At 41.8% G+C, this 12,599-nt stretch overlaps 1 protein-coding gene across 12 annotated transcripts in view; it reads left to right on the forward strand.

The window, feature by feature from the left end:
• The window catches only part of PTPRT (protein tyrosine phosphatase receptor type T), an 852,204-nt gene that overhangs the window by 665,047 nt on the left and 174,558 nt on the right, over positions 1-12,599 (forward strand). For 8 of the 12 annotated variants that reach the window (XM_068262870.1, XM_068262859.1, XM_068262860.1 and 5 more), the window contains exons 14-15: positions 6,561-6,617; positions 6,820-6,955. In XM_068262870.1, the coding sequence (XP_068118971.1) occupies positions 6,561-6,617; positions 6,820-6,955 (193 nt within the window). The remainder of the gene's footprint in view (positions 1-6,560; positions 6,618-6,819; positions 6,956-12,599) is intronic. The other 4 variants (XM_068262864.1, XM_068262867.1, XM_068262868.1 and 1 more) reach the window with 1 other exon arrangement.

Genomic DNA, 12,599 nt, shown 5'->3' on the forward strand with positions numbered 1-12,599 from the left:
GCATTAGGGCTGGTTCACACTTGGGCACATTTGAGGAGTGTTTCAGTGTTTTGCTGATCGCCAGTTATGACAAACCTATGAGATCATTCTTCACTGCAGGACCTGCAATGTGTATGCATTGCAAACGCGATGCATGCAGCATTTTGAAGTCTATTTTGATGCGATTCTCATTCTCTTGAACGAGGATTGCAAAGAGTAATCACTGAAAAATCTGCAAATATTCTTGCTGCAAAATTGAAATCATGTTTTGCAATCCTAGAGTGAACCAGGCCTTACTGATTTTAGCTGAGTATCTTACTGTAAATACTACTTGATTCTCCATTGGGTTCAGCAGGCTGCCTGTCACTGCCACTATGAGGCTTGTTTAAAATCTCAGTATCTCTGAAGGTCATGTTAAGGACTACATGTGTACAACACTAATAGCCTATTTATTGATTATTTTAATGTATATAACTGATTAATTAACCTTTACTTAATAGCATTAGAAAGAAATATGAGATCTGCCATTACTTTATTATTATTATTATTTATTAATATTATTATTATTACTGACCTAAACAATCATGCAGACAGTGACAGACGGAGCTCTGAGAAGTTTCTAAAGGCCTTCGAATCAAGAGAATAGTTTGTTGGGCCAGTGGCAAAATGCATAGCTCTGCTACATGGCTTTCATCTTCTTCTGTAGCATCTATCCAGAGTTCGGAAGGGCAAGGTCTGCCCGTCATCATATTCGCAGTATTACCCCACAACTCAGGCCAGCACCACCTCTTCTACTTCCAGTGACTTCTCCTCTTGGCTGTTATAGAATGAATATACATTTAGATGATAGAGTGTGACAACTAGGACTACCTGAGGTGACACCAGGAGCAGAGAGTTCATATAGTCCTGAGATGTGAACAGAGAACAGATAATCCAGAGAATAGTAGCCATCATATTTTTGATCTCCTGAAGGTTGTTACTGTGGAGGGTGAGAGCTGTATGGCAATGTTACACAGCTTAGCAGGGATTTCATTATTTGTAGTAGGTTTTTAAAAGAGCGAATCTGTTATGGCAACTCCCATATTTCTATACTGACACGTTCCGCTGAAAGTCATCTGTGCACTTTTGTGTCATGTATCCTGTAGGAGAGACTAAAAAGAACTGCTTCATAGAAAACATACTGACTCTATGCAATGGCAAACTCATTTGTTTTGGTTTATTATAAATAAAACGAGTAATGAAAAGCTGATGGTTTGGCAACAAGGTTGTCCATTTAAATTTCCATTCACGAGAAGAGAAATACCAATTTTTAAAAATCCGGAGTACTTGATTGGAAAGATTAGAGGGAAATAAGAACCTATAGTATGTTTAGTTTTTTCTGGTGGTCATGTCTCCTGCAGGAGAGGTTTGCCATTCCTATTCTCTAAAGAGACACTGCAAGAGTGAGTGAAGAGGAAATCTTAAAGTACCAGGGGAATCTCTTCAGTGATACACATTTACTTAGTACTTTATAATGAACACCATACTGATACCATCACCACAATTTTGCCCTCAAAATAGCATAGATACTTCAAGTTTCTATAAAAATTTGAGCTTCTAGTTCACCTTGGTGATTGCATTGAAATGTCTGTATATTTGTCAGCTCCACAATCATTGTACAAATCTCCTCTCCTACCATATCCCAAACCACCAGCAGCATGGGCTGTTTGCACAAGGCCACAATGGATTTTGGATGTTGATGCCAAATCAAGATTCCATAGATCAGCTGATGTTTTTCAGTCTTCCATCTGTACAGTTTTGGTGAGCCTGTGTCTATGGAAATTCAGCTTTCTGGTCTTGGCTGACATGATTGGGGTACTATGCTTCAATGTGTTTTGCATTCCAAGATTCTTTTCAGAGTGCCACAGTTGGTACTCAAACCAGCCAGTGTAAAACCAACAATCTTCCCACGGTCAGTTCAGTAAGATTATATTTTGGTGTTTGATGTGAGCACTAAGCTGCATGATTTTATGCACAGTGCTGCCACCACAGGTTAGCTGATTAGATACTTGCATGGATAAGCAAGTGTACAGGTGTTCCTAATTATGTGCTCAGTGAATGTATGCCCAGAAACAAGCGTGCCCATTGGTAAAATTATCCCCATTGTCTTTTACAGTGGCAAATGTATTTTTTAGAAAATTCTCACTTTGTTCCGCAGTACCATTTGACAAAGTCAGTATCTACCCAATGGGGACAGAAACATACATTAAAAGGGAATAGAGGGTCTAACGTTCAACCTCACTACTCAGAACTAAAGAAAGCGAAATTGCAGTTAGCAAAATGAATAGTAATTAGCAGAATTTTACCAGCAGTTTTGCTTGCTGAACACTAATTAAGAACAACTAAGACAATGTAAAGAGATTGCCAACAGGAATGTATATGATGTAAAACAAGGCAAGCATCACATGAAATCAGTAGCAATGGCACATGACAAATGCCCCCTGACTGTCATTGGAAGGACATCAGTGGCCTCAGCCCTAGGTTATGTAGAGCTAGATAATGTACCAGATACACCAGTAAAAATAAAGTGAACGTGTCTTCATTTGCCTCATTATACACCAACACTTAAAGTGTACCTAAGGCAATGTGTATGTGCAGTGCAAGACATATTAATAACCAGGCTGTTTCTTTTTTTTTATTCTGTCCTGTCGGTACCTTGTCAGAAATATAGTAAACCTCACTAATAGGCAAATTACAGCCATACAAGTTTTTCTGGAAGAATACAACTTCTTAGGGCAGAAGAACGATACAAAAAGGTCAATAGTACATGGGCTTTATTTACTAACTGGTGCTAAGTGATAGCGTCGGAGTGAACAGCCACTTAGTGCCCCATAAGTAGCTTTGTGGGCACTAATAGGCCAGCAAAGCTACATCGTGCACAGCCCAGGGCAGTGCGCTCGCAGCCAGTAATAGTGCGCGGTGCGACGATAATGTCGCACCCGCTGCCCTGTTAACGTCGCACTGGGTGCGGCGTTAACAGGGCAGCGGGTACAACGTTATCGTCGCACCGTGCACTATTACCGGCTGCGCACGCACTGCCCTGGGCTGTGCGCGATATATGGGTGCAAACCACTTAATTCTGTGGTTTGCACCCACTATGTGTTTAGGCTCACTAACCGGTTTAGCGCCGGTTAGTGAATCAAGCTGCATGTATTTTAACTCTGGGACACTTAATAGACTCCCATTGAGCAGAGACGATAAAACATTTAATCTACTTTATGAATGTTTATATATAAAATAAAACCATTGGATATCTTAAAAAGTCTTTTTTTTTTTAAATGTCATCAGTTTATTTTCACCTTGGGTTCACTTTAAAGGATGCCAAAGGTTTTTGTAAGGTCCTCCATTACAGCCCAAATTATTTTCTGTTTTCTAACGCAGTCCCTTACTGACAACAATGTATGTTATACAGCATTTTTATAAACAAATTTTGATGTGATAATATTGTCCGTTGCAACAGGACGCAACAGATTCAGTGTGAAAGGACCCTAAAAAATGCAGTAGAAATTATGCTGTTTTAAAGGAAAAGGGTGGTTCTATCAAATATTGATAGCTTTTTTTTTTCACGAATTTAGGTTGTTGATTGTTGATTGATAATATTGTTAATTGCTTTACTTATTAAAAAGAAGCATCACTTTATAGCATTCAACACAAATGCCCAAAGCGTTTATACAGTATTGTATCTATTCAGTTTCCAATTTTTGGAAGTCTACTTTCTGGTATGACTTGTAAGTTTTGTAAGCATAAAACCCTTAATGGCTTCAGTAAGCAGGTCCTTAGGTGTAGGTTCGTTTCTAGATGTCCATGCACATTTCCACTTGACCCAGTGCCAATAAAGCCCCAAAGCTGCTGGTTAAGTAACCAGCTCGCCACATAATTAAACAACAGCTTTGGGGCTTGATTATATCAATTTTAAGTCAGAATTGAAGCTCATTCCGTTCTTTAAAGGACAACTGAAGCGAGAAGTATATGGAGGCTGCCATACTTATCGCCTTTTAAACAATACCAGTTGCCTGGCATCCTGCAGATCCCTTTGGCTGCAGTAGTGTTTGAATTACACACCTGAAACAAGCATGTGGCCAATCCAGTCACACTTCAGTCACAGCACCTGATCTGCATTCTTGTTCAGGGTTTATGGCCAAAAATGTTATGGCAGAGGATCAGCAGAATAGCCAGGCAATGAACAGTGTTTTAAAAGGAAATAAACATGTCAGCCTCCATATCCCTCTCTCTTCAGGTGTGCTTTAACTTAGCAGCAGCCTTGTCTTATTGACCTGGCTATTGAAATTGAAGCCCCAATTACTAGCTGGGGGTTGTTGATCCTAATACACAGCCATATTGTAAAGATTATTTTCCTAGATACAAAATTGCCAAATCAGTAGATGCAGCTCCAGAAAATCAAACATCATTTTTTTTTCTAATAGTAATAAATATATATATATATATACACAGAGGGGCTGATGCACACAACAGGAAAACAGTGACAGGGGCTCTTGGTTACGCTTTAACACGCTTAAGCTCACCAACTGCGCCAAAGTGTCCCCAATTTATTGGCAGTCTAGTGGGAACTAAACCAAAAATCCAAGAGTCCATTAAGTGGGAGAAAAGGAAATTGAAAACACCTCACCTTTTACTAGTTACCAAATTAACTCTCTGGACATGTGCAATCCGCTCATTTATATGCCTAACTGTGCTAGAGGTGGGCGTGGTTATGCACACTCACAGGGGGGAAATTATAAATAAATACCAAGGGATGAGCAGCACAAACCAAATTTTATGCAATTTTATGCAAAGCATGCACACAGCACTGGAGATCCCCAGTCTCCATAAGAAATATATAAATACAGAGGGGCTGCAGCACACAACAGGACAGGGGCTCTTGGTTACGCTTTAACGCGCTTAAGCTCACCAACTGCGCCAAAGTGTCCACAATCTGGTGAGTCCTACTCTAACCATGCAAAAATGAAAAAAAAAATTATTTATATATATATATATATATATATATATATATATATATATATATATATATATACATACAGAGAGAGAGAGAGCAAAAGTTAATCAGCATTTATTACTTTTAAGCACCCATGCATACGCACCTTACAAAGAAAACATGTCATATGACTGTGACACCCTTAATGGGAACCTAAACTGAGAAGGACATGTATTTTTCCTTTTAAAATAATACCAGTTGCCTTACTCTCCTGCTGATCCTGTGTCTCAAATACTTTTAGCCACAGCCCCTCAACAAGCATGTAGATCAGGTGCTCTGACTGAAGTCAGACTGGATTAGCTGCATGCTTGTTGCAGGTGTGTGACTCAGTCACTACTGCAGCAAAGAGATCAGCAGGACTGGCAGGCAACTGGTATTGTTTAAAAGGAAACGTCCATATCCCTCTCAGTTTAGGTTCCCGTTAAGCGCCAATAAAATACTGTAAATATTGTGCTTCAATCAAAGTTTGGGTTTTTTTAGTCACAAAATGTCTGTGATCTGTGCCCTGAGACAATGCCAGATAATATATGCATGATGGACATGAGTTAGAAGGACATAATGGGGCTGATTTACTTAAGTCGTCAGACAGTGAAGAAAATTATAAACATGAGTAATCAAACACGCCTAAAGTGGAATTGAAAAAGAATGACTGCTGCTTGGTGGGAACAGTTTACAACTGTGGTTCATGTCAGAGTATAGGAAGGATTGCTGACAGGTTAGGGAATTACTTTGTGCTGTTGCAGTCACCACAGTAATACTGTAATAACATTTATTGTGAAGCCATAATTCAGGCGCAAGTGGTTTCATACATCTGTGCGAGAACTCAGTTGCAGAGCTTGTCAGTGCAGACGCCCCTTGATTAGCCCATATACTGGCCACTTACTGCCCCTCAGACTATCAGTGCTGGTTTTCTCACGGTGATTTAGTCTGTGACTCCCCAACTTGCAGTTTGAACAGCAAGATGATGCATTCTAAACACAGCCCTGCCCTGTGATTAAAATTTTAGGACAGGAATTTTTCTTGCTTCATTTATTTATTTTTTGCTTCAATATTTGAGAATTCTGATTACTAAGCTATTACATTGTATGTTTACATTTGTGCCTGGAGATGGGATTTGAGAAAAAAAAGGTCTTACTGCAGTTGATGCACATGACTGCAAACAAAAGCTAATTCACCAACCTTTAAGCAACATCCACTGTGTTTTGATGTAACAAAGGCAAGTGTTTTTTGACTTAAGAGTTGAATCACACAGTTGATGTAATACTTCTGTGCCATGTGGGACCACTCAATCATGACAGTAAAAGGGATTTGATGAAGGTGGCCTTTCCAACCCCAAAATGTAACTTTTTTTTTTATATAGCACCAGAATGCTGGTGATCTCTTCACATTTGTCCATTTTCTCCATAGCATCCTTCTCTGTGTTAATCCATCTCACTTTGATGGGTTCTATAAAATGCCCAGTCACAAGCTGCTGCTTACCTCCTCAGTTCTTACTATTTTTTCCTCTCCCACATGCTTACCAATGGGATCTTTCCCTTTTGCTTCATAGCGGTTACTGCCGACTATCTTCCAATCACCCGCAACCCCCCGAGCCAGCTCTTCACAGGTGACTATGCGTCCTTCTGTGCCAGAATCTCTTTTTCCTAATCAACCCTATTCACTTCACTTTGTATCCCAATTTTTATCTGCGGTTGAAACGGTTTAGCCTCTTCGCTGCCAGAGTTCTGCAGGTCCAAAAGGACATTAAAAGAAAACTTCTGTTCTAAAGAAATAAACTAAGGCATGACCTCCCCTTTTTTCTCTTAAAGGGGCTTCCACGCAGAATACCAACACGGTGGAGCCGGAGAAGCCAGCTGACAGTACGGTGCAGACCGCCGGGGTGATTGCAGGGATGCTGATGTTCATTATTATTCTGCTTGGCGCCATGATGACCATCAAGAGAAGGTTAGAATAAGAATAATTACCTTTATCGTAGAATGTTTGTACATCTCTGGCAGAGAAGAGGTTAAAACTCAACATTTAGAGAGGTCATGCCTCCAAACCTCCCCTTTTTGATATATTTGATTATCAAAAGTAAAAATTGCAAGAAGCTTTGAATCAGGATGATACCACGATTGAAGTCTGACGAAGGCTGCACAGCCGAAAGGTTACTCTTATTCTTTTAAGTTAGCCAATAAATGGTATCCTCCTGATTCAAAACTTCTTGCTTTTACCGATGACTAAAATGGTACAATACTCTACTGCTACTACAAAAGTAAGAATGTGATGCTTTTCTCTCTGTTTGCAGAGAGTCTCAAGGTATCGAGTGTGCCAAATGTGAGGCGGTCAAAAAGTGATGATTACCGTGCTGCAGCTGTTTGTATGGAAAACCCTGCCTGTATAGACTGTGTGAAGAGTATTCCATAGACACAGCTGCATTCTAAGTACACCATTTTCTGTTAGACACTGTGAATATTTTTAAAGCCTAAGTTAAAATGCAAAGAACATCACTGGGCTAGTGCTGACTAGTTCAGCACTTGTTCTTAGATCTGCCCACCAAGTCTCCCTTTTCACAGTAAGTGAAATGTGCAACTGTACAAAATAACTACAGTATTACTATAATTATTCCCCAGGATCGGTGGAGTTGAGAGCTAGCGTATGTTTCAAACATACCTGTCTCGAGGCTGGCTGCTGGAACAGCTTGCTTGAACCAATAGTTTCAATGGCAGTTATATAGGTAAAAATGACACACTTTAGGGTTGGGGCTTTTGCCAGGACCACTTTAACAATCAAGAATAGATTTCTTTGGGAGTCCTTAAATTGGCTAAAATGACACTGTCTGCTTTCCTTCAAACTAATTCCAGTGACAAAAAACTCTAACCTTCAGTCATCTCCACCCACCCTGCTAAAAAGCCGTAATTGGAGTTCTCCTTTAACTCCCACAAAGGTACCTGGCAAAGACAAAGTCAGTGCCTTGTCAGCTGTTTGTATTGCTGGTTGCTTAATTATCACTTACTAAAGTGAAACTACATAAAACCTGCAATTATTGTCCATCGCAGAGATTGGGACTCAATCCCTCAGGCAATGGTTTGGGCCTGATGCTGTACAGATGTATTGCTAGCCTTTAGACTAGTGATGTGTTCTGCTGCTATGGAGGGGTGCTGAGGGACACCGCATAGTGTATGACTGAACGAGAGGGATAAGGAGGGAGAACAATGGAGACAGCCATGGCTTGGATGAGATGATCCACCAGTCCATACCTCTCGCCAACACATCGGCATGGGGATCAAGGGCTGCGCACACACACCACCTTCTCAGCAGAGGTGGTCCCAAACGGCTGCTACAGCCCGAGGACCATCTAAGATGTGGATGAGGTTTTAGACTATGCCTCTGCATGTATGTTCCATTCTGTGCTAGCCTATAGGGAGCTGGGACCAGCGAACAAAGAAGTCTTAGGCACCCTTTCTGAATTGTCTCTGCTGCACATGGAATAAAAGGGCTGCAGGTGATAAAAGTGATGGTCCAGAGCTGAACTGGTGAGCACAATCTCAGTGCTATTTCTTGTAATGAGAGGAATATGGAGACTGCCGTGTTTAAAGCTCCAGTACCACCACTTTTTTTAGACTTCATATGCGTTTATTGGAACGTTATTTTAAATTTACCCTGCATGAAACATTTTTGGAGGAAAAAATTGTTTTTGCTAAGCATAAAAGAAAACCATCCCTATACTAGTTCTTTTATACTCAGTGGGGTCCATTCATAAAGCATTCCCGCATGCGGCAATGCTCAAAACAGCTGACTTTACCGACCACTTAGCAAAATGTCAATTCATAAAAGCTGTTTCCGCATGAAAAGCTGACATTCCTGAGCAGTGAGGTAAATTAGCGCCTTGTGCGGTGATTATCTCAACACATGTCACTACATGTCAATTCATAAAGATTAGAGCAGGCGGTATTGGGAAGGAGAATACCGCTGCTTTGAAGAGGCGATAAGGGTGTGGATAAGAGCAGAGTTAATGGAGACAGATCTCCCTGGCAGCAGCGGTGAGAGCAGAACAAAAAAGGCTTCCCGGAATACCACAGGCTGTGTTTTTTAACCTCTTAGGTACCCGTTTTCATATGTTTTTCACATCAGAAAGCCTGCATGAGTAACATTTCTTGAAGTTCTTCTAAGCTGTGTTTACAAAGAGTAATAGACAGATTCAGCGCAGATTCAGAGCAATCAGAGGCAGTTTAAAAAAAAATACACATCTAAAGGGAAGTTGGGGATGTCTCTTTGTAATGCTGTGTCTGCACGGAGAAAATGTATCAACTCTGACAGCACCGCCAGCTTTTTTTTTGCATAATTCAAATAAATCAGTGTTTTCTTACATACATTGAAAACATGATGGGGCTTTAACTCCTTGTAATCATGGTAGTTGTGGGATGGTTGTGCCGATCAGCTGTCCCAATACTATGTAACTCACTAACCTATAACCAGTATGGAGATCAAGTGTTCTGAATTGAAGGGAACCTGAAGTGAGGGGTATATGAAGGCTGCCATACTGCTTTTGTTTTAAACAATACCAGTTGCCTGGCATCCTGCTGATTATTCTGGCATCAGTAGTGTCTAAATCACACCCTGAAACATGCATGCAGCTAATCTAGTCTGATTTTTGTGAGAAATGTCTGATCGCCATGCTTGTTCAGGGTCTATGGCTAAAAGTATTAGAGACAGTGGATCGGCAGGGCAGTCAGGCAATGTGCATTGTTTAAAAAGAAATACATATGGCAGCCTCCATATGTCTCTCACCTCTTGTTCCCTTTAAGTTTGATTCCATTAGCTGCAAACTTGTCCCAGGTGTTTGAGTAAAACTACTACAAAGGCCAAGATGGCACTTAAAGTGGACCCAAATTAAAAATACAAGATTTCAGAAATAAAATCTATTTTCTAAATTATAATAATAAATAGCAGCCTTTTTCAGCTGCATGATGACAAATATAAAATATTTTACATTTATTGGAGAAATCCGGCAAACTGGTGGAGTAGATAGTGTCCAGCAAAGGAGGAATTGCTAATGACTGCCACCTGTATAACCCTAGTTATGAAAAGAGAAGGATGAAAAGCATGCGCTGAAATGCTCATAGGCTTGAAGGAGTGTTTATTTATCTTTGTATGCGTCAGAGTGGTGCAACTTGATATTTTGAACTAAAAAAAAAGTTTGGTTTGGGTCCGCTTTAATGTGTTTAAAAAACATATAACAATGACAAACTCTGTATTGTTCTCATCACAAGTTTCCTGTGTGAGCCTGTGCAAGTACAATGATACAAAAATATGTACAAAATACTACTTTTATGGCTCAATTACCCATCATGCCTTACAAATCAGGTATGTCAGAAAGGTTTGATAACCACCATTTAAAGGACCAGTAAACCAAAAATATTGCTTCACTAAACAAAATTAACTTTGCATCTAACAAAAAATTAAACAATGGGTAAAACTGTCATACCTTAAGTTATTGTCCTCTATTATTGTGAGGGACAGTATTTTGCTACAAACATTGAGTTCCTATTGAGTAATCTCAGTAAAACACATCATAGAGGCATTTTACAAGCCTTTACCCAGCTTGAAATGGGTGATAGTGAAAAAAAATGTCATGTGAATCTATGTCAAATCCTGTTACAAATTGGGATCTGATGCAGGTATAACCAAAATACCTAATAAACATAACAAAACCAAACAAAAATTCCAAACAGTTTGGTAAACTATAAATGAAAAGAAAATCAGATGATTTGCAAATCATTTAAATTGTTGTACTGCTTGCCTCCCCATTTTTACTTAAAGTAAACCTGATATGTAAGAAATAAACAAAAATATACATATCTGAGGATTCCTCCAGCCCCCTCCAGGCTGATCGCTCCCACGCCGCCAGGGGAGCTTCTAGGCATAGGCAGTACAGGCCATTGTCTGGAGGGCCATTGGTCCTGGGTGCGCCATGTTGCTGGATTAAGCCACGCCCCTGGATGAAGCCATGCCCCTGGCCAAGGCCCGCCCCCTATGGGTGTTCTATTACTTGCTTCTGCTGCATTTGCTTAACGTAAGTTGCAGGCAGCTGCCAGTGTGTCCTCCTGTGCCTTGTACATCCTTTTTCTCCCCTTTGTGCCTCCTTATGTCCCTTTTGTGCCTCCTTCTGTTTTCTTGTGCCTCCTTCAGTCCCTTGTGCCATGTCTGACCCCCTGTTTGTCCTTCTGTCTCCCTTTGTGCCTCCTTCTTTCTCCATGTGCCTCCTTCAGTCCCCCTGTGCCACCTCTGCCTCCTTCTGTCCTCCTGTGCCTCCATATGTCCCCTTGTGCCTCCATATGTCCCCTTGTGCCTCTTTGCCCCCCTGTGCCTTTTCAGTCCCCATGTGCCACCTCTGTCCCCTGCGCCTTCCTCTGTCCCCCTGTGCCTCCTTCTGTGCCCCTTTGTGCTTTCTTCTATCTCCCTGTAGCTCTGTCTGTCCCCCTCTGCTTCGTTTTGTCTCCCTGTGCCTCCTTACATCCCCCTCTGCCTTCTTCTGTCAACCTTTTGTGCCTCCTTCTGTCTCCCTTTGTGTGCATCCTTCTGTTCCCCTTTGTGCCTCCTACTGTCTCCCTGTGCCTCCTTCTGTCCCCTTTGTGCTTTTTCCTGTCCCCCATAGTGCCTCCTTTTACCCTCTTTGTGCCCCCTTCTTTCCTCCTGTGCCTCCTTCTGTCTCCCTTTGTGCATCCTTCTGTACCCCTTTGTGCCTCTTACTGTCTCCCTGTGCCTCCTTCTACCCCCTTTGTGCCTCCTTCTGCCTCACTTTGTTCCTCCTTCTGTCCCCCTGTGTGCCTCCTTCAGTCCCCCTGTGCCTCCTTCTGTCCTTTTTTTGTGCCTCCTTCTGGCCCTCATGCCTTCTTCTGTCCCCCTGTACAGTACCGCCCACTACCCCTCTATGTACCTCCTTCTGTCCTCCGGTGCCTCCTTCTGTCCTCCTTTGTGTCTCATTCTGTCCCCATTTGTGCCTCCTTGTGTTGCTCATTGTGCTTCCTTCTGTCCCCCTGTGTGCCTCCTTCTGTTACCTTTTGCCTACTTCTGTCCTCCTTTGTGACTTCTTCTGACCCTCATTCCTCCTTCTGTCCCCCTGTGCCTCCCTATGTCACCCTGTGTGCCTTATTCAGTATACCTGTGCCTCCTTCTGTGTCCCCCTTTGTGCCTCATGAAAGTGGAGCCCTGCCTATGTGTATTTTTTGGTGAAAAGCTGCCACAGTAAATGTAATTTCTGGTGAAATGCTGCCGCATATGATTATTTTCTGGTGAAATGCTGCTGCAATATGATTATTTTCTGGTGAAACGCTGCTGCATTACGATTATTTTCTGGTGAAACGCTGCCGCATTACGATTCTTTTTGATGAAACTCTGCCGCATTCCAATTATTTTGACATGGGGGGCACTATGGGGGGAAGGACGTAGTGGCCGCCACGTTGGGGAGGCACCACAGACTTTCTCGCCTGGAGTGACAAAATGGCTAGAGGCGCCCCTGCACGCTGCCATCCTCCACCTCCTGGATGCTCTGCAATCCGCCTCTGGTCTGGGGCATACTGCGCATGCCCAACCGCGTGCGTGCCCC

Source organism: Hyperolius riggenbachi, chromosome 12 (genome assembly GCF_040937935.1).
Source record: "Hyperolius riggenbachi isolate aHypRig1 chromosome 12, aHypRig1.pri, whole genome shotgun sequence".
NCBI classification, from domain to species: domain Eukaryota; kingdom Metazoa; phylum Chordata; class Amphibia; order Anura; family Hyperoliidae; genus Hyperolius; species Hyperolius riggenbachi.